The 21,602-nt window shown below is 35.6% G+C and overlaps 1 protein-coding gene across 19 annotated transcripts in view; it reads right to left on the reverse strand.

Annotated features, from left to right (window-relative positions):
- LOC145663063 (uncharacterized) overlaps window positions 1-21,602 on the reverse strand; it is a 287,238-nt gene that overhangs the window by 250,785 nt on the left and 14,851 nt on the right. For all 19 annotated transcript variants that reach the window (XR_014127144.1, XM_081729228.1, XM_081729226.1 and 16 more), the window contains exons 2-3: window positions 16,411-16,656; window positions 7,778-8,499 (exon numbers count right to left, since the gene is read on the reverse strand). Coding sequence is in view for 18 of the 19 variants with exons in the window: in XM_081729228.1 (XP_081585354.1) it covers window positions 7,778-8,499; window positions 16,411-16,656 (968 nt within the window). In the remaining variant the exon portion in view is untranslated. The remainder of the gene's footprint in view (window positions 1-7,777; window positions 8,500-16,410; window positions 16,657-21,602) is intronic.

The raw sequence follows: 21,602 nt of genomic DNA on the forward strand, positions 1-21,602 counted from the left end.
GATAATCATGTCTTTGCTGATGTTCGGTTGATGATGTGTTGAACTTGTACCGGGATTATGCCCAATGTGGTGCATTTCAGCAATAACATAAGATTCTTTGCTATTTACAGTCTGTATAAGAATGGTTCCATTTCTAAGTTTGCGAACATGGCCCAGTTGAAAAGTTCTGGTGGTAATATGTTGTAAAAGTCTCAGTAGAATAAATGGTGAAAGTCTGTCCAAACAACAACAACTTCTTTTCCAACTTTAATAACCAAGTATCATGGAATCGCTTCCTCTAATGTGTATATCTTTTACGGGATTTGATGCTGCGCCATGGTTTGAAAATAACCATAATCCTCTCCACTTCCCCGTCACCGTTCTCGAGAATCAATGAGGCGGGAAGGCACTACCTACCACAACCCTTGTCAGGAAGCTGAGCGATGACTCCATGCGCAATGTGCGAGGAGCCAGCGGCCCTTCTATCCTCGACTGATGGGTACTTCTAAGTTCACCGTTCTACCGCTCATTATAGAGGCCACGCTTCCTTGGAGATCCAACATACTACACTCCTAGCTTTCCCTTTCAGAGCATCACTCCACCCAGTATGGCTAGGCGTCAACAACCTTCACTCCGCCGTCACAAGACTCAGGACAACCAAAATCAAACCATTTAATCATTGCCGCGTCAAAATAATTTAAAAACGGAAATCCGATCCATAAACCAAATCTGAGTCCATAATCTTTGCCAAGACACAACAGAAAATCAGGCCAGCTCTAGGTGAGGAATCATATTGTACAAAAACATCATTCCCTGCGGCAGATTAGAGATCTAGGATATAATCTGCAGAGGGGTTTTACGGGAAGGGTGATGAACTCTCCCAACCTGGGGGATCAGTAGCTATTGCAATTTCGAAGAACTGACCCATGGGGTCGCCACACTCGCGACGCCGGAGTGAAGATTTAATTGCAAGGTGTTTAGAACACAATATTTGTAATATGGGGAGTTTACGGTATATAATATTTTTTTCTAATAGGAATTATTATTATTATAGTACTACTCTTCAATACTATAATAAACTATACTCCTATAGTAGGATAATACTATAGTATTAAGTGTAGTAGTAGTAGTGGTAGTAGTAGAGAGTGAATGTGTGTATAGTGTAGTGTAGTAATACTCTTTTGTTTAGTATGTTTAATTACTGATACCTGTAGTTCTCTAGTAAAAATTACGTTACGAATATATACAATGTATTCTCACCATGTTCTATATTTTAGAAAAAAACGAGGCCTAAATCGTTATACTTAGGTTATAAATGCTGTGTATTTTCTAGTTTTGGAACTTTGCCACATGAAATTTTCGTGTCAAATGTTATCTTTTAAATTCCCTACTTTTATTTATTAAAAATGTTATATTTTTATTTCAAAAAAAAAATTTCCGCCATATTTCTTCTCACTTCTTTACTCAGTATCATCAATCAATAAGTCTCTTTCGTAAAGTTGCCGACCGATATATAAAGTTGTGATTTGAAAATCTGATTGTTTGATCTTATTTTTGCACAGATTGGCTCATCCCCCTTTCTTTCATCAATCCGTTATACCTTTTACGTTTAGCGCCAAGCACCTTCAGGAGCAGGAACTAGTTTCGGCTGCTGTTGAAAAAATAGAATAAAGTTTTTCAAAGCAATTTACTAGTTCCACCTTAGTTTTAAACTAGGTGGAGACTGAAACTTTCATATTACTGGTTTCGCAGAGGTAAGCATAATTAAAAATCAGAGCTACAACTGTGAAAGGAGAACACTAGGTTTCATTTGACTGTGTTTTTATGGAGTGGCATAATGGCTCCTGTACAGCTATCCTCTACGATGTTTTGATTTGGATTTAAAATTCTTTAAAGACTGTTATAAATCCGGTAAAGTATTTGGTCTTTCAAATAAAAATTTCCATATCTCGTTTCTTGCTGATGATGTTTTTGGATGAAGGACACCGTTACGCTTGAAGATTTATTTACCAAAACTCCATTGTCTTTAAAAATAAATAAATAAATAAACGGAAGCTGAAGTTTAAATAAACAGTGTGCTATGGACTTGTTTACCAAGTAAATTCTATGTTTAAATACAAATGAAATAATAAATTCAATGTGCAACGTGATTTTACACCGGAGGTGATACTTATTGTGTTAATTTTCTTTTGGTAACCTAGAGATCTGTAGATTTTCTTGTGTGATGTTATTATGATCATTTTGTATCGTTAATTAGTTGGTTTCCGGTGGAAACAGTTTTCAAACAGTATCGTGGTCCCCGTTTATCATTTCCTTAAAGTGACATGCTCTCACACTAATTGCCAAAATCACTGGAAAATAAACGGTACGTTTATCATGTTACAATAAACTTATTCCTTTAGTTCTTAACGTTATATTCTTACTGATTTTTACTTATGTCTTTGATCTACAATGGAATGTACGAAACGCAACTAGCTGTTATCATGATAGAGGATGTTTCGGGTTTCCAACCTCGATTTTTGCTTGTTTGTTTAAATAAAGAAAACCATTAGCAAAACCTGCAGCTTGCTTCGGACTAGAATCAAAATTTAGTTGCCACGTCTTTATTATTATTATTTTTATTTTTTATTTTTATTTATTTATTTATTTCCAGCACTAAACCTTCTAGCTTGGGATAGAGCGTTTGCACCTTGGATTTACAATTCTGGACTCGATTTGGTACTGATATCAGAGTAGGGTTCCAGAAGAGTGGAACCGAAAGTGTAATCATCCACTTCCAAGAGAAGAGGAGTTTTGTGTTCCACCTTACAATTTCAGCCTATTTGAATTTACCTTCTGTCACTTTTCGGTGGCTCAAGTAGAAAGTTCGGTTTACTCTCTGATACCGGACGGTCAATTCAAGCTAAATATGTAAGCAACTACAAATAACTAGGAAGAATATCATCATTCTCATAATGTTTACTTCATTTTATTTTATTTAAAGTTTAAAGCAAGAATAGTAGTAGTTACTAACAATGTTTTCCTATACCAAAATATTAGTGTTACTATTAGTTTCTTTATTAATAGTGTTTACTAACTAACTTAAAAGCTGTATTGTTTTAATTGAATTATTTCAAAATATGACAAAGACTTTAGTTACTTGTTAGTTTCGAGAATTGTCTGTGTAACTGCTTATTTAGCCCCATAATAATGTAATTGCATATATTTAATACAATTCATTTTGTTCATGGATACAGGACAAATAACGTTTCAGGTATTCTTTGGGCTCGCACCTACCTTGATGTGTACTCTTTGATGATACTGTAGGCCGAAGGATAGGACAAAATTAATGTTATTTCGTGAAAAAGTCATTAATTGAAACATTTTCTTTTTATAGAGAGGTTTTCTGCACGAAAACACAATAAAAGTAAAGAGAAAGAAACAGTAGTACTTACTGGCAAAATGCCGAAGACTGGAAGATGAAAGCAGGAATTCACATTCACATGTCCGCATGATGGAAACCAAAACAGTCTCCTATGTGCATATGTTTCTCACAAGCACCACACATGATATGTTTGTCTTTGCCTCCTTGTTCTTTTGTAACACACCACACAGTTTCTCTTTCTCTCGCCTGTAACAATCATATACATTTTCGGACATCTTACCGAGAGGTAAGAAGCAGAGAGCTGAGATGTGTTCCTCAACTAGTCTCTCAATTTTCGTCGATTGTAGTGTCCTGTGGCCCGTGGGTCAAATTCCTTTGGTCAGTCACAGTTGTCAGTTAAAAGGAAAAGCGTCTACCATCTGGTCCAAGAAATAAAAGAACAGTTCTTGTCCTTATAGCACTGCTGCATGCGATCCGTCTCCATGTCAACATACCCCATGTGTTGATTGTAGTCTTCTATTATTGTAATTTGATGTGCGTCCTTCATTGTCCAAGTGGCTTCCATCGAAAGATGGGAATGAAGATTCGTCAAAACGTGAGCAGACCTTTTACCACTCAAGAGTAATGCTTCCATATCACATTTTACCCGCACGTTTACATCCCCCTTCTACAATCGTCTACCTGAGTCGTCACCAGTTGAAAAAATGACATTTTATCGAAGTGTGACGATACCACAGCAAGTTCTTTTCCAGTAGAGAGCAAACACAAAAAAGGAATTATTTAACAATAACTTAGGTAAAACTCTGTAAATTCGCCTACTCATATAAACAATTATTACATAAGTTAAGTGAGATTGTCTAATGTTAAGTCTTCTGTTGTTCCCATACACCACACTGTCAACAACATCCCCCTAAAGAATGACATACTTTACAGATTTATATCTGAAATTATTACGTGTCTTTCGGATACACCGTTTAAATAGCATTCAACTTTTCATACTGAACAAGGCGGTAGTGGTTACGTATCGCGTAGATTTTTAATAATAATAATAATAATAATAATAATAATAATAATAATAATAATAATAATAAAAATCATCATCGTCGTCGTCGTTCAAGTTTTGCTGGTTTAGAATTTGCTCGTTGCGAAAAGAAGAATAGTAAAACTTATGCATAGTTGTAAAAAAAAAAAAAAAAATAGTCCTTCATTTGATTTTTATTTTACCTATATCTTACAAATCAAATAACCGTACACCATAATATTTCACAATCTTGTCGCATGTGAAAGCCTATAAATATATCAAGTTTGATCCACATCGGATGAGTTCCTTTAACTTGTACGATATATAGTGTCCTCGTCATTGACTTTTCAGACAAACTCAAGTAAAGGACATGAATATGTACGTATTCTTCAATGGTCATATACTTTCCGTCATATGAACTTTCAGTCTCTAAGAGTTATTACTTTTGTCGTCTTCATTGTGTTGTGTGGCGGAACACATCTACAGAAATGTCAGAGATTGTGATTGATGTTTGACATTTCTTTCCAGAATCGTTAGCAAAGTACCTGTTTATCTCGTCATAATATAGGTTTAAATTTCTATCGAGAAGAAAATTCAGAAATAAAATGTCAAAAGAGAGTCCACGCGATCGTCAGATCAATATCATGCTAATTTCATGATGATTTCAACATATTTTGACTTCCCAGTAGGAAAATTACAAGATGTAAAACCGCCATAAGATTCGTCAGTAATCCGTGGTTTGTGTCAAGTGCTGTATCGGTATTTTTTTAGTGATTCGAGTTTAATGTAAAAATCTCCAGCAGATTTCATTTACTTTCATAGGTTACAGTGACCAGAATTTAAATCATTGGTAATGCACGTAAATTTCAGTTTGACTAATTTGTCATTTGATAGTACTTTTGTAATTGGGCTGTCAAATCAGAAAGATGTGAGGATAAAAATTGCTTAATAATAATAATTAATCGAATGAATGTTAGAAAAAGAAGACAGAACAGTGTTCCTCATACTGCTTTCAAAGACACCCCTTTAACATTACATACCTATATAACGTTAAAATGACAATAATCACGAGCATTTCTTCATATGAATAAAATGCACGTGTGTTCAAAAACAACATTCGCAAGCAGGATGGAAAAAAATCATGATTTTTTTTAAAAAATCATTTTTGATGATTTTTTTTATTTAAATCGATTTTTTTTTATTTAAATCAAATCTTTCTCCTCGTATAATACAAGTCACGAACTGAAGGAAAAGTATTACGAATTAGTATTAAATGCCAATTATGTCATTTAAGTGAAAGTATTGGGGTTGAATTTTGAATTAATCCCCAATCGTTAACCTATATCAATCCAAACAATGTTTCTTAACAATTTAAATTATGGCGCTTTTTTTTTTTTTTGTGTGTGTGTGTGTGTGTAAATTATAGACTTTTAGTCAAGCAGCATCCCTATTTATCCTAGGATCATGATTCATACCTCTTTCTTCAGAACAGAACAGCCTTTAAAACGGTAACATTCACATTTTCCCTATCATGTCCCACAAGCGGAAAATTTTGAGAGAAGTCGGGATTTTTTCTGATTTTTTTCTTCAAATTTTGATCCCCTCTGGACTCCCTTGTGTTAACGCACAGATCTCAAAATCAACTGGGAAATACTAAGAGTGTACTAAATGTGTGTACAAAATTTCAAGCTTCTGTCTTGAATAGTAAGGGAGGGAAAAATATTAACAATGAGCTAAGAACATCCCCACAATACCCCAGATGACCCGATGTAATATAAAAATTTCCTCAGACATCCCTATTTATCCTAGAATCATGATTTGTACATTATTCTCTTCAGAATAAAATAGAGTTTCAAACGGTACTATTCAAATGTCTCCATTGTGTATCTGAGGCGGGTAAATCACAAAAAAAGGAATTTTCTGTTAAGAAATATCCCCTTTTTTTACTTTTTACCACTCTGTACCGCCTCTGTTTAAAGGCAAAGATCTGAAAAATACTAAGGGGTACAGTGAATGAGTGTCCAAAATTTCAAACTTCTTGATGCAAAAGTAAGCCCGCAAAAATAATATCCCCAAATATCTCAGATTACCGTATAAAACAGGATCTCAGGTAACAGTTTCCTGAGACATCCTTATTTATCCTAAGATCACGGTTCGTACATCATTCTCTTCAGAATAGAACAGCCTTTCAGGTGGTACCATTGATACGTCTCCATCTTAGGCGGAAAAGTCGCAAAGAAAGCTATTTTTTGTTAAAAATATCTTCTTTTTTTTCCCCCTCAGAATCCCCCTGTTTTCACGCAGAGATCTAAATTCATCTGAAAAATACTAAGGGTGCACTGAACGAGTGTGCAGCATTTCAGTCTTCTGAATGCAAAATGTAGGCTCGCCAAAAAATAATAAAAATAGGCACAAAAATATTTTTTTAAAATTTATGACGTCATCACATCCTATATTTCGACGCAGAGAGGCGTGAAAGCATATGTAACGAGCTCTACAATGCCTTCAGTCCTGAAAAAACGAAATAAATAGCTTTATTGGTACTTTTTAAATCGAATAATGAAGATTTTATCCTATCACCGAAAAATAGGTGATGTAATTTAAAGGTAAGCGTTAAGGAAAAAGCACAGCAACGCTTATCAAAGTGACACTTATTTTCCACAAAAGTTACTGATATTTGGCAGGGGCATATTTTTAAGGAAATTGTAACTAGCTTGCGGTACGAAATACATAAATTTTGCCTATAAAATCTAAAAAAATTTCGGAGAGGGGATAGGACACTTCTAAAATACGACCTATTATCTGGGAACAGATATATAGACGCGCACACAAAAGAATCTTCGTCTTAAATGTCGATAGTGATTTCCCCGTTGGAATAGTTAACGATTTACAATATAAGCCCTATGTTACGAAGAGAAGAAAACGGATTGCCCTGTTACCCGTTCAAAACGGGATTTTCCCTAATCATCCTCTGCATGACACTTGTTTTCATACTATGCTGTACAAACTATACATTTGAGTCTCATTGTATTATGATTATCATCTTCCATAATCGAAATAACAAGACAGAAACGGGACTTTACTTATTTTCACTTTAAATTATTTCGGAATTTGATTCAAATCAACGATTTTTATTTAAAAAATCAAGTTATTTAAATCTTGATTTAAATCAGACTGATTTAAGTCAATCCACCCTGTTCGCAAGCAATCGGAAAAAAAGAAGAAGAAAAGAGTAAATCCATTCACTTACAAGTACTGGCTGTGAAACTAGCATAGCAACTTGTTTGTTACAAAACTGCCTACAATGCTCCAAAAGTTTAGTGTCATAATAAGGGAGATCATAAAAGGGAACAGTGTGGATGTGACACAAATGCTAGGAAACCTACTGAAAAATAATAATAGCTAATACTTACAGGTTTCCCGCCGATGAACCCGAAGTCGAAGGCTGCACAATTGGTTCTGTTGACACATTGGGTGTTACAGCATAAGGCTGCACAGCTGGTTGTGTTGGTACACTGGGTCTTACAATATAAGGCTGCATAGCTGGTTTTGTTGACACATTGGGTGTTACAGCATAAGGTTGCACAGCTGCTTCTGTTGACACATTGGGTCTTACAACGTAAGGCTGCACAGCTGGTACTGTTGACACATTGGGTGTTACAGCATAAGGCTGCACAGCTGGTTGTGTTGGCACACTGGGTCTTACAATATAAGGCTGCATAGCTGGTTTTGATGACAAATTGGGTGTTACAGCATAAGGTTGCACAGCTGGTTCTGTTGACACATTGGGTCTTACAACGTAAGGCTGCACAGCTGGTTCTGTTGGCACATTGGATCTTACAACATAAGGCTGCACAGCTGGTTCTGGTGGCACACTGGATGTTACAACAGGTTCAGAGCTTTTATCCACATTTACAGAAGTCTCTGGTTCATCATTTGGTTCTGGTTCAACACTGTCACCATATTCACCCTCTGAATGATCGCTTACTTCTTCTTCTTTCGTAAACATTTCTTCCTGAGTGCTAGGCTTTTCTTCACTTTCACAATTATCCTTGAGTAAGTCTTGAGATATTCCACCCAAAGCATCCTCCTCCTCACCTCCAAATAACGGAGTTGGTTCTTCTTTAACCATTACCTACAAATAATTAAAAGATTATGATTAATAATTTCGAGACGAACTTCATTTATTAATCACAGCCAAATACTGAAATACTGCCAAACAAAAATTTGTACTTACTGCGTCTGAATTCCACTGTGATTGTATTATGTTGTTTTGGCAATCAATGTTGCTTTCATCAGTAGCTTAAATAATTCTCATAGCCCGGTATGCTATACTTTTGGGCAACAGTGAACAACAGAATGTCAACCACATACGATTTAAAAAACTATGAGTTTCACGATAAAACCTATGAGTTTCACGATAAAACTCAATATAGAACATTGAGAGGTTGAAAAAAAATCGGAATACCTAGAATGAGCGGCAAGGGATCAAGAGACGAAAATTAAATCTTTAAGTTTTAAATCCCATGGTTATGCCGGTGAGGCTAAAGGAGACGGTAATGAGAAATGAATGAAATGGTGGAATGAAGAAAGTGGGAGGAAACGGGAGAACCCTGAGGAAACCCACGCACACGGTGTTTGTTCACCACAAAGTTCACGTGGTGCGAGCTGGGATCGAACCAGGGACCCCATGCACCAGAGATGAACACTCTACCACTGAGCCACCGAGGGCCTCGATCAAGAGACGAAGCACAAGACACGAAAATGTCATCCACTACAAAGAACTGACAAATCAAAAAAATAGGACAGCATGAAAGAAGAACCAGTAAATGAGTGTATATGATAAAAACATCGTGTAATTCCTAGAAAGTAGAGGAACTATTGGATTTAATGGAGAAAATAACATTATTTAAAACCAAGGTTGGCTGGTTTAAACCAAAAAACAAAAAAATGTTCGTAAAAGTGTAAGTGTTTGTAAAATCTTGAACACACATTTGTGGGTTATCACGTTTCACTCCCGTATATTATTCGTATTATATTCAGACCTAAATTCCCCATTCATTACTCAAGAAGATTATACTACAAAAGCAACTTTTTTTTACAAGTTTATAAATGTTTATTTTGTGATTTTTTTGTAGTTATTATTGTTATGTAATTGCAATCGAAGAAAAATTCTAAATATTGTTTCGTTTCAATGTTTACTATTGATAAAATACATCGAAAATGCCGTACTTTTTGTGTGTGTGTTAGGGGGGGGGTCATATAGACACCACGAGAGGCATTTAGTGAAATAAGTATCTTTGATATCTATTTATGTATAAATGAGTCTGAGCCAAAGTGGACTCAAATAATTCGTATCTTTATTCACTTTTCTTATTGATATGCAGATTAAGTCGGTGTATTTCTTTAATTTGGACCAATAAACGTCGTTGTTAACTAACTTGAACTAAATTAGTTCTTCTATACTCCGTAGTACTTTGAAATTGTTCATATGTAATTCTGTGTAATGGTTTCACTTGTGCAACTGTTTATCTTTTTGTCCTTAAGAAATGACTCTTGACAGTTATATTAAGAAGCATGTAAAGATCAGTACAACGTATTTTTTTTTATCAGGATTCGTTCGTGAGTGAGTCGGCAGACGTATCGCATTTGTGGCCAATTAGTCCTGGTTCCGAGTTCAAATGGAGGACAATTTCTCTCGGATGTAACTCGAGAAGCGGTTTTTATTCCGCTTTAAGCTTATGTGACCCCTTCTAGCATAACCCGGTTGTTACATAATAACATCAAGGCGAAACAAACTTATTTCTGTCCATAAATGATATGAATATATAGAGCAAATCATTTAAACCATAAAAACCTGGTTTAAACCAAAAAAAACTGTTTTTTTGTTTTTTTAAATAAAAACCAGGGTTTCTGCCAACCCTGTTTAAAACCGAACAAAAATTCAAGAAGCTAATAAGCAGAGAAGCACGAATAGCGAAAGGAAACAGAGGTAGAAGTGATGAGAAATGTAAAGTTGTTTCAAAAAGAAAACAGATTAACGTTACTGAGGATAGAGGCGGAAACGTACTTATAGCAGAGGAATAAGTTACACAGCGATAGAAGAAATACCTACAAGAACTTCCGAGAAAAGACCTTAGATGAGGCATTGTATGATTTGATGATAATGAGATAGCCAGATCGAAAGTAGGTCATCTGATTTAATAGTATGACTTTGACAAAGTATTCTCAGGATGAGAAAAAAGGGAAAGTTGCAGGAATACTGTCCATACCAATGAAAAATAAATTCAAAGTAAAAGAAGTTTAAAAATCTTCTAAATCAACTGTAAATTACAAAAAAAGAGCCAACACTGGAATGCTAAAACGTGAGAACTGTAACATCAGGGAGAGGTTTTCAAGTGATATTTGGAGATAGAAAGTGTTTAGGAATGAATACATGCCAAGAAAGAAAGGAGAAAAGGTTTTTTTTTTTTTTTTTTTTTTTCAGTAGTGGTTATCACTTCGCAGATATTGGATAATTCCGGATGTAAAGCCTTGCTACTTATGGGTTGGTACCAATAAATAGGGTACTGCGTGTAGGAAGAAAAACTAGTTATTCTTGTAGTGAAAGTGGATACTTAAGACTGATATCTGTGTTTGATTTGTGCTACAAGACACAATGGGCCTTATACAGACTCGTTTTGACGTATGATTCAAGTCATACTAAAGGCCTGCAGAAAACATATGTTAATCCAACTCTTTAGTATGGCACTAATCACGCTTCAGAACGACTCTGAATAAGACCTAATGTATCTATAATAAACATATTCACAAAAGGAATTTTACATATATATATATATATATAAAGCAATCTAGCTCGATAAGCACAGCGACAGTTATTTGACATTTTAAGCGAAAGGTAATCGGAAGTACGAATATCAAAGCTTATAGTACTTACAATAATTGCTTTACAGATTTCACCGGAACAAGTTATTAATCGCGTTGGGATAATAACTCAAACACAAATAAGAAAAAAGTTGTTTGTATGAATGGCTTAAACACATTTTACGATGATTTGTGAAAACAACAATAATCAACTCTTAGGTTTCTTCAAGTTCTTCAGAAAGCAAAACACTGGAATATCAGGACTCACAGCGTCTGGTCTCTTCTAAATAGTTGAAAAGTGACCAAAATCTTATCAAAAAGTAACTTTAAACATTGATGCCAAACTTGGGCATAAATTGAATTTTACATATTTTTTTTCAACCAAAATAGGGAGGGCTGGATCATAGCTGAAATATGTAATGTTTTAACATGTTAAGATTAAAAGTTATTTTACTTAAGTTTGTCAGCTAATAAAAAAAATGGATTACTTGTGTTCAGAAGTTCATTATTAATTACATACCTTGCATAGTTTTGTATTTTAACTTTGATCTGGATGGGGTAATGATAAATTTCTGTAAAAGTACAAAAATGCATAACAGAGTGTTCTGAAATATTCAAATTCATCACCTACTCTAAGAAGAACATACAAGCAGCGTAATTCAGACGAACACAATAAACCACACAAACACACACAACGTGGAGCGGAGCGTTAACTATTAGAATACTGAAAAAAGAATAGAGATTGAAAAGCTCTCAAACTCACCTTGAGAGCTTAAGCACCCATCAACTACCCACTGTGCTTTAGAAGGAATTAAGGCTGAAGTGAGAAAGCTGACATATGTGGCAGCAAAGCTGCACATAGCAGCAAATACTTAAGTTTTCATAAGAGTAATAAGTAACAAGTTTCAGCTTTTTTCCACTTATTTTTATATTTTTCTTAGAAAACTGCTAATGCAAAACATAAATCACACGAAAAAATTACTTTACCCCAAAAAAGTAACTTTTAGTGACAAACTTGAAAAAAAGTAAAAAACCTAATAGCAGGCCTCAATGCTCGAACAGAACAACAGATAAGAGGGACCAAATTTACGAATGCGTCACAGTCCAACTGAATAAAGATAATAATAATTTTCAATTTCTTCTTTATCCTTTATCTTTGATTTAAGATGAACATAAACATCACTTACATGTTATGTGTCCTTTAAATGTATGCACAAATTACGTGATGACCAATATATTTGGAATCTATGTTCTCTGATTTCAATACGTTATGCTTAGTCATTTAATCCCAAGCTACGTTTCGTATACGAAGGTGTATCAAAAAGTTCGTGCAATCACCTAAAAGAAATCCACCCTGGAGAACTCTGACATCATGATGGTATTAGTCCTTTACTAGTCAACGTGCCTAGCGACATATTTTTACCAGCGGGTCTTTACTTTCCCTCAGTCCATTTTGTAAAAGTCTGCAGTTTGGCATTGAAACCATAGTTCTGCTAAAATCGCGCCCTCTGAGTGGACGCTTCATTCCTGGGAAGAGAAAGTCACTTGATGCTAGGTCCGGTGCGTATGGAAGTAGGGCAATATTTTATATCCTAATTCCACTGCCTTTATCATGGATGCATGGGTGGAATGAGCTGGTGCATTGTCTGCCAACAGCAGCAACCCTTTTGTAACCAGTCCATGACGTTTCTTCTTCAGTTCCTCTCGTAACTTAATCAGGGGATGGGAATAATAGGTACTAGTAATAGTTTGGCCTTGTGGTAGGTAATCTGTTATGATGGTCCCTTCACAGTCCCAGAAAACGGAAAGCATCACCTTGGCGGCAGACGTCAGCACTCATGCCTTTTTAGGGATGGTGGAGGAAAGATATTTCCATTATTTGCTCATTTCCTTAGTTTCTGGGCCATAACGATGAACCCAACTTTCATCCATTGCCACTACTCAGCCGAAAAAGTCCTCTTCATCCACCTCACAGCAATGCAATATTTGTCTGGCAGCGTCCTCGCAATTTCTCTTCTGGAAAGGTATGAGCAGTTGTGGCACCCATCGTACTGATCCTTTCTTAAGACGCAGTTGGTTATGAATCGTATTTCAAGTAGGCTCATAATTCATAGCTATTACAAACATAACACTTCCAATGGTTATCCTCCTGTCTTACATTATGATCTCAACTTTCTCCGTCAAGGCGGTATCATCAGTGAAAGATAGTCTTCCAAATCTAGAGGCGTCCGCAGTGGTCATGTGTTCAGTTTAGAATTGCCGTTTCCACTTGGATACTATGTCATAGGATGAGCTTTCATTCCCCATGGCTTTTTTCATCTCTTCGTGGATCTCTTTGCTGTTTTCCGCAGAAGATTGAGGAACTTAATAATGCTGCGTACCTCAAGCTTGTCAATCATCACACCTTAAAAAAAGCTGTTTTCACGAGTGTAGCATTTGCATGGTTAACATACAAGGACCCAACTATAAAATGCATGTCCGAGGAGGTTCGTAGAAAAACTGTTCTTATAACCGGTATCAATGGTCAGAATACAATATAGTGGATGTACAGTAGATTAAAGTTTGGATCAGCTTTACCATTTTTATCGATACTTAGTACAGACTTGGAAGTTTTATCAGTTATGTAAGGACAATTTGAGAAATATTACATAAGAAAAAAAAAGGAGTTTGAATAAAGAAAAGTGAACAATTTTCAATTATTTATTTTCCTTGTTTCATTACGCTCATAGTATTCAAAGAGCAAACTGATCAATAGGAATTACAATTTGTAAGTTTGTATTTCTGGGAACTGGAAATTTAGATTTAAATAATGTAGTATTAATATGATCGCAAATACAGTAAGCGTTTATCGCTGTTATAACTAAGGCATACATCTCAATCAAACAATTGTTCTGTATAGACTGAAAGTGATGATATTAAATGTATGGGATGCGAAAAAATCAAAAATAGAAAGTTGACTGAATTTGATACATTTGGTTTCTGTGTCTAATTAAGGATTCGAATTCAAGCAATCGTTTTCCAAGATCTAGAAATGAAATAAAAAGAAATCTTTGTTTTACACCCCACGGTTATGTTGTGTAGTCCAAAGGAGACGATATGAAGAGAAATGAATAAAATGGCGGAATAAAGAAAGTGGGAGGAAACGGGAGAAATCCAGGAAAACCTATGCGCACGGTGTTTGTCCACCACAAGGCTCACTTGGCGCGAGCTGGAATCGAAACCGACCCCACGCACCAGAGGTGAACGCTCTACCACTGAGCCACCGCGGTCACTCAAGATCTAAGTTGGCAAATGCACAAGGCACAGCTTTAAAATTTATGGTTGATTACATACGTGTTTCAAGGAAAGTTAAAAATGTATAGGACAGATGATATCTAGGTTCTCTAAATAAAACTTAAATTTCGTCAGTATGCCTCGACCTATGTTTATCAGTGAAATGAAATGAAATGCATGTGAAAAAACTGAGAATTTCAAAAGAAAATTTTATTAACTACAAATCGATACTAATTAGGGCAAAGAAAGTCATAAAGGTACGAGGAGGATTTAGTTAATAGTGCGTAAGCTACATATACAAAAAAGTAACAACGATGATATAGCTCGTCCAGCAATAGGTTTTTTTTTTTTTTTTTTTTTAAATATATCTGTGTTGCGGATGATAGTAACTATTTGCCGAAACGTACACGAATAAATAAAAGGGTATTTTGGGGTAAGTTCGATTTTCATAAGTATTTCACTGCTTCCTTATCCGAGGCGTTTTCCTGATCTCTCACTAATTATGTTTGGTCTATGATTGCACAATGTCCCGCACACCGTACCTTTCTCAGTTATAATTCACTAGCTTTGACAACATATTCCACATACCCCTTCTCATTGATACACCATTTTTGATCTCAACAGTCTATGAGACAGTTATTCCATAATCAGTATTCTTAAACTGCCAGCAACATTTGCTTTCCAGATCAGTCGATGCTAAAATTGCTCCTTGCGTTACATATTTTATATATATATATATATATATATATATATATATATATATTCTCTGTATTCCTTTTTATTATTATTATAAAGTATGGAAACAGTATTGTATTGCACTGTAATGCTTGAAGTAATAGGTAATATTAGTCTTCCGTATTACTGGAGCAGCTGTAAACTGTAAGAAAAATACAATGACTCACAAGAACACAATGCATATACCAGAATAATAACCCAACCGATCATTTCCACAGGCTATTATGTCAATTTACACACTTAAATTTCTAAGTTAACTAAATAAAATGCTCGTTCTTTACACGGGGAAAATAGATTAATGGAAAATAAATCAAAAATATGTTTGAACCCCTTCCCTCTCCCTTCAATATGCATTCATGTCACACTGTTCTCGCGACGATAAGACAGACAGCATCGATTTCATTTTTAAAATATACAGTATATAGATTATAATGTGATCTTTTCGAACAGTGGAAATTCTCATGTAATACCTACTCAAACTATTTTCAAAACTGACTATCATATGAAGTATTATATTTGCTCTTCATTCTCAAACAGCAGCGAGGTTATAAAGGACAAAACGTTAAAATCAAGGAAGTAATATATACCATAAAACAGATACTACTATATTCATAAGATAACACGGCCTCCCATAATATTCTTTTTGAAGAATCATTTATGTTCTAAACTTCTACTCGCTACTGATTTAGACAACTTTAAGTTTTTCCACTAGATCTTAAACAACCACAATGTAGAATTCACTCGAGTATCGTCTGTGCAAGCCTTGACATGTCTATACGAAGAAGACATTTAAAATTATTGACTCGGCTGCGCAAGTTGCTATTTCCTTAAGGAACGCGAAGAAGACACATGTGCTGTTGAAAAACAAAGAAACAAAATGTTTCAAGCCATACGATCCGAAGAGTAATATTTTATACTAAGAGACAGTTAAATAGTAGTGTGTCTTCATAAAGCGTGATTTGAATTCTATATTAGTGGATGTTGTAATTAGTGGATGTGAAACGTTTTGGTTATTGCTTTTCTCTGCACGTAATGAGACCCTGAGAAAACATAAAACCAAATTTGTACAGGTTGTTCCAAGTGTAGGAAGAGAGGGGAAATGTGGTATCGCGAAATAATACGTAATATTCCACTACTTATGACTAATAAAATCAACAACTAAGAAATTACGTACACTGAGAGGTGCAGGGATAATATTCTCAACCACTGGCTCGTCTGTATCATCATTTTTGTTCTTTTGTTGCTTTTCTTTTAGTTCTCTCTCTTGTTGTTCTTTCTCTTCCAACTCCTCCTCCTCTTTGAGTATTTTATTTAAATAGTCATCCGTGTTGGATGCCATTTCTCTGAATTCCAGTATCATTTCTAGAGTATTGAGACAACTTTTGCAGATAATTGTTGGTAGCTTATCATCTTCTCGTACCTGTAAATACAAATCAAATGAGTACAGTGAACATATTTATCGTACAAGTTTAAAGGTCTTAACCACTCATCTAAATAATATTCGTTCCAAAATTTTCGCTAATTCAACAAGATGAATATAGAATAAAATTTTGGATATATTAAACAATACAGATTACGTTAATATGCAGGGTGTAAAGATCAAAACTCTCTAGTATTAAGTATAAATTTAATTGGGAAATGAATGAAAACTTACATCAATAAGTACATATCATGAAAGAAAATTCCTTCAAGATTTGTTTAATGTTGGTAGGCTTCAAGTGGGATCCATTTGTGGCCCTGCACACGTCGGGACAATATTCCACTTCTCGCCACCTATTCACCAACGTTTCAGCGACGATTCTTTCTCGTAAATGATTGATGTCTCTGATCTTTTCATTGTACACAATATTTTTTATGTGGCCCCAAAAGAAAAAGTCCAGTGAGGTTAAGTCTGGGCTTCGTGGTGGCAAGGTATAGGACCAGCCCTGCCTATCCACCTTCCTGGAAAGCGGGTGTCAAGAGCCGCACGCACATTGTTACTGTAATGAGGTGGGGCGCCATCTTGTTGGAAAAATACAAGCCCCGTTTCCACCTCAATATCGTCCATTTGAGAAAAGACGTACTCTGTCAGCATGTCATAGTAAACGTCCCTGTTAGCTGTTTTTTCTACAAAAATGAAAGGACCAATCAAACGATCTTTCATCAAACCACACCAGACATTAAATTTGGGAGAGTCACACTGATGCTGAATAACTTCATGTGGATGCTCTGTCCCCCAAATTCTGCAGTTATGACGATTAACTGTTCCACTAACATGAAATGCAGCCTCATCAGAAAAGATTTTTTTTTTTTAATTGACATCATCATCAATTCTGTGTAGAAAGTCAGCAGCAAACTCATACCTTTCGATTTTATCAGTAAGTTTAATTTCATGTAACAGCTGCAATTTGTAGGCGCGCAACTTAAGTCTTTTACGCACAACATCATACACACGCCTTTAGACACTCCTAATTGTAGACTACGTCTGGCCAATGACTTATTCGGGCTCCGAATACAAGAAACACACGGATCTGTTCAACAACATCTTCAGAAGATCTGGTGATTTTGCCTTTAAAATACTCCCGGTTTCCTTGAAAGACTTTAGGCAATGACGGATAGTTTTTGCTGTAGGTGGTTCACCACCATACTGACATCTAAAATTACGTTGCTGTTATAACTGACTCAGTTTTCACAAACCAAAAAACACACTGCGCTTTCTGTTGCGGAGTACACATTGTTGCTATGCACGCCTGCCTGGACTGAACTGAGGAAACAGAGGAAAAAAAAAGCACTGGTGCCGTCTCAAAATCAAGCAGACCTGCCAACTGCAGGGGAGACAAACTTGGAGAGTTGATGAATCAAACACCACAAACTAGAATAGTGTACGTCACATTGTACAGATTCTAGGACACATTAAAACTAGGGAGTTCATTTTCAAACACACTGTACTAATCGTTTACCGGACATTATCAGTTAAGTAAATAATACCATTTCAGAATATTGGCTTATTGACGAAAGTTTGGCCAAAAAATTAAAGATAGACGCTCCAACATTGGCTATAATTAAGGGAGTATCGATGAGGCCCATCATTTCCAGTAAATTTCATCCATTTGGACCAGCGTACAAATTAGCAAAATGGATATACATTTCAGATAATACATCAAAATTTAATTGTGTTGTTAATAATAGCCTCGAGGTTAAAACTGAGGTGTGTTCTCTATTGAATTCTAATCAATGAAAATTAGGATGATTCGATGGACTTTCTGGATATGCTTACTCCCATACCTATTAATTCAGCCATTGTTTGCGTTCAAAAACAGCTTAGATGTAGAAATTTTATTAGTTAATTATGATGTTTGAGGTATATTTACAAAACAAGTTACTTCAAATTTCAGGAATGATGTTATTGACAAAAGGATGGTCTTGCCATAGGAAGACCCTTACAGCCTGTGTTGGTGGTGGTTGTTGTTAAGTTTAACGTCCCGTTCAGTAGCGAGGCTATATGAGACGTGGACCTACTGATTAACACTTAAGTTTTTTCGGTCGTTTTGACCGATATTGTAGTGTCTTAAAGATTCGACTAAAAGAGAACCAAGAATGCTATTTAGTTCCGGTTTTTTAAATTTTCCAAGAGAGGAGGCATTCAAAAAAGCCTTGGAAGGGTCTATATGCTTCCGAGCGTCAGAACATAGGGGGGTATGACGTCATCAATTTACAAATTTCCTTTTTTTAGGGAGGTCTAACTTCAACATTTTTTGGTGAGCTTCTCTTTAATCCTAGAATCCTAATATTTTCCATAAATAATCAGTGGACCCATTAGTTTTTATGAGAATTTTTTCGGATCTCTTCGTCAACATAGAAGGGTGGTTCAGAGGGACAAAATGGTAAAAAAAAAAAAAAAAAAAAAGGGATATTTTTTGACCAAAAATCCCACTTTCGCGATTTTTGCTGCACTCGGCTACATCTGAAATACTGTGGTTGCAGTCGTAAGCAGTTACGACATTCAAAGCGTTCAACAGTTTGAATGTCCCAGTTTGAAGTGATCGTGACATATTTTGTGTATTAATCTTTTATTCTGCGAAGTCGCGGCATAATGGGAAAAGCCAGAGACCTTTCTCCGCGTAAAGTGGAAGTTGTCAAAACACTTCTGGCGGAAGATACACATAGCGACAAATTGCTAGTAGATCTGGGGTAGGGCAAAAATCTGTGAATAAAATCTCCGTTGCGATGATCAAGAAGCAAATGTATCAGCAAAATAGGGTTGGGAAGTGAGGGCGAAAACCAAAGCTATCGCTAAGAGGTATCAGAAAAAAATGTGGCTCTGGGAAACAGAAATGCAACTTCTAGAGACTTAAGCGTGGCGTGGGGTATAGACATTTCGCCTGAAAATGTTCGAGGGATTCCTTCTGGTGTGGGAATAAAAGTACTCAGGCCAAGAAAGAAAGCAAAAATTACACCTATCACTGCAAAGAAGTGCCTTGAATTGGCACGAGGCCTAGAACATTAGACTGCTGATAATTGGAGAATACGTGTTTCAGTGATGAATCATGTGTCTTCGTGTCTGATAAATGTTAACAATATGTGCGACGTCGATCTGGGGAGGAATTCAAGTTGGAATGCCTCCAACAAACCGTGAAGCATCCTACTTCAGTCACGGTCTGAGCTGTGATGTCTGTCTTCAGGCCTGAGAAACTGTTTATAAAAGAGGGAACAATGAATCACGACCAATACCTACAAGTTCTTCAAGAAGAACTGCTGTCTGGTTTGGTGATGCACACTTCATCTTTATTCATGATGGAGCCCCATGACACTGGGGCAAAACTGTGACAAAATTCTTCGAGAACAACGAAATTAGTTTTCTTCCGTGGCCGGGCAATAGTCCTGATATGACCACGATTGAAAATCCTTGGAGCTTCATGAAGGAAAAGCTGAAGAAGAAGCATATTACAACCAAACGTCAATTGGTCGAGATCAACAATCTGTGGTATCCTGGTGCTGAACTGAAGTCAAAATATGCTAAACTCGTATATAGCATGCCACAAAGGATAAAAGACTTGATAAAGAATAACGGATCTCATACGAAATATTGATCTTTGTGTGAGTGATCATTTTCATGAAAGTATTCCATTTCATTTTTTTTTTTTCCAATTTAGATACACACACTGTATAGGATTTATATTTGAATGTCAAGTACGCATTTGTTTTATTGATATGGAAAACCATGTGCCATGACCACAAGAAATTAGAAGAACAGTTACAGAACAGTAATCTGGACTAAGTTCAAACGCGTTTTCTGACGTAATGTTGTAAGAACAGTAAAATATTCAGAAACTGAATATTGAGTCTAATAATTTGAACACGTCTGTAGTTACCTTCATGTGTGTTTGCCTACGGACAATTATTACTATGTAACCATACTCGGAATTCTTCCGTTAAAAAAAAAAAAAAAAGAAAAAAGAAAAAAAAAAAGAAAAAACTGCTTTTCGTGATAGTTGCATATTAAGTTGCTTATGGCAGTCTTGCATTCCATTGTGAAATTTTCCTTTTCTCTGGAGCCTTTAATATTTAGTGATCCAATTACAACGATAACAAGTATTTACGTCTTTTTATCTTATTTAATATTCAGGACAAAATCTGCTATTTTATCTGGCCATAGCTACAAAATTCAAGAAGTGTTATAAAAAAAGGTCATAAATAATCTTGATTTGTAAATGTTTCACTTGGCTGTCGCTAGAAGTAAATGTTTATTTACTCGTTGTTAGGAATGTAATCCGGTTGATATGGTAACAGTTTTCGTTACCAAAGATTTGATTATAAATAATTGTCAATATATAACGCAGCAGGACGCCATATAATCAAGACGTGTATTGAATTGCTGTGAAGCAATTAACAATTATTTCGGAATATGGGCCTAGTGCATTTAAGTATTAAAAATAGTGTGTAATCATTGAATACTCATTGTAGTAAGTAGGAACCATTATATATGAGCATATACTACAAATAAATATTCGAACTGGTTATGTTATGGTGATTCCGCTCACGAGTATAATTGTTATAGCTCTGAAGAACAGTAAGGACTATCCACAACGGACTACATACTAGCACTATTGAAAAATCGGCGGAAGATTTACAGGGCAGAAAGGATGGAGCCTGTGAAAGAAAACAGATCAGATGAACATTCTTCTGAAATTCCTAACTTGAACCTGCAGACCATCATGCAACCAATGAAAGAATCGTTTGATTGTAAAATGGATCAAATTAGAAATAAGTTGGAACAATTCGAGCACTCTCATAATGCTAAGCTCGAGAAATTCTCATTGAGTCTGAAAACCAAATTCGATCGAATGGAAGCACGAATAGACGCTAATTCCACCCAAATCTCATCGT

This window comes from Thermobia domestica, chromosome 10 (genome assembly GCF_964235325.1).
Source record: "Thermobia domestica chromosome 10, izTheDome1.hap1.1, whole genome shotgun sequence".
Lineage (NCBI taxonomy): Eukaryota > Metazoa > Arthropoda > Insecta > Zygentoma > Lepismatidae > Thermobia > Thermobia domestica.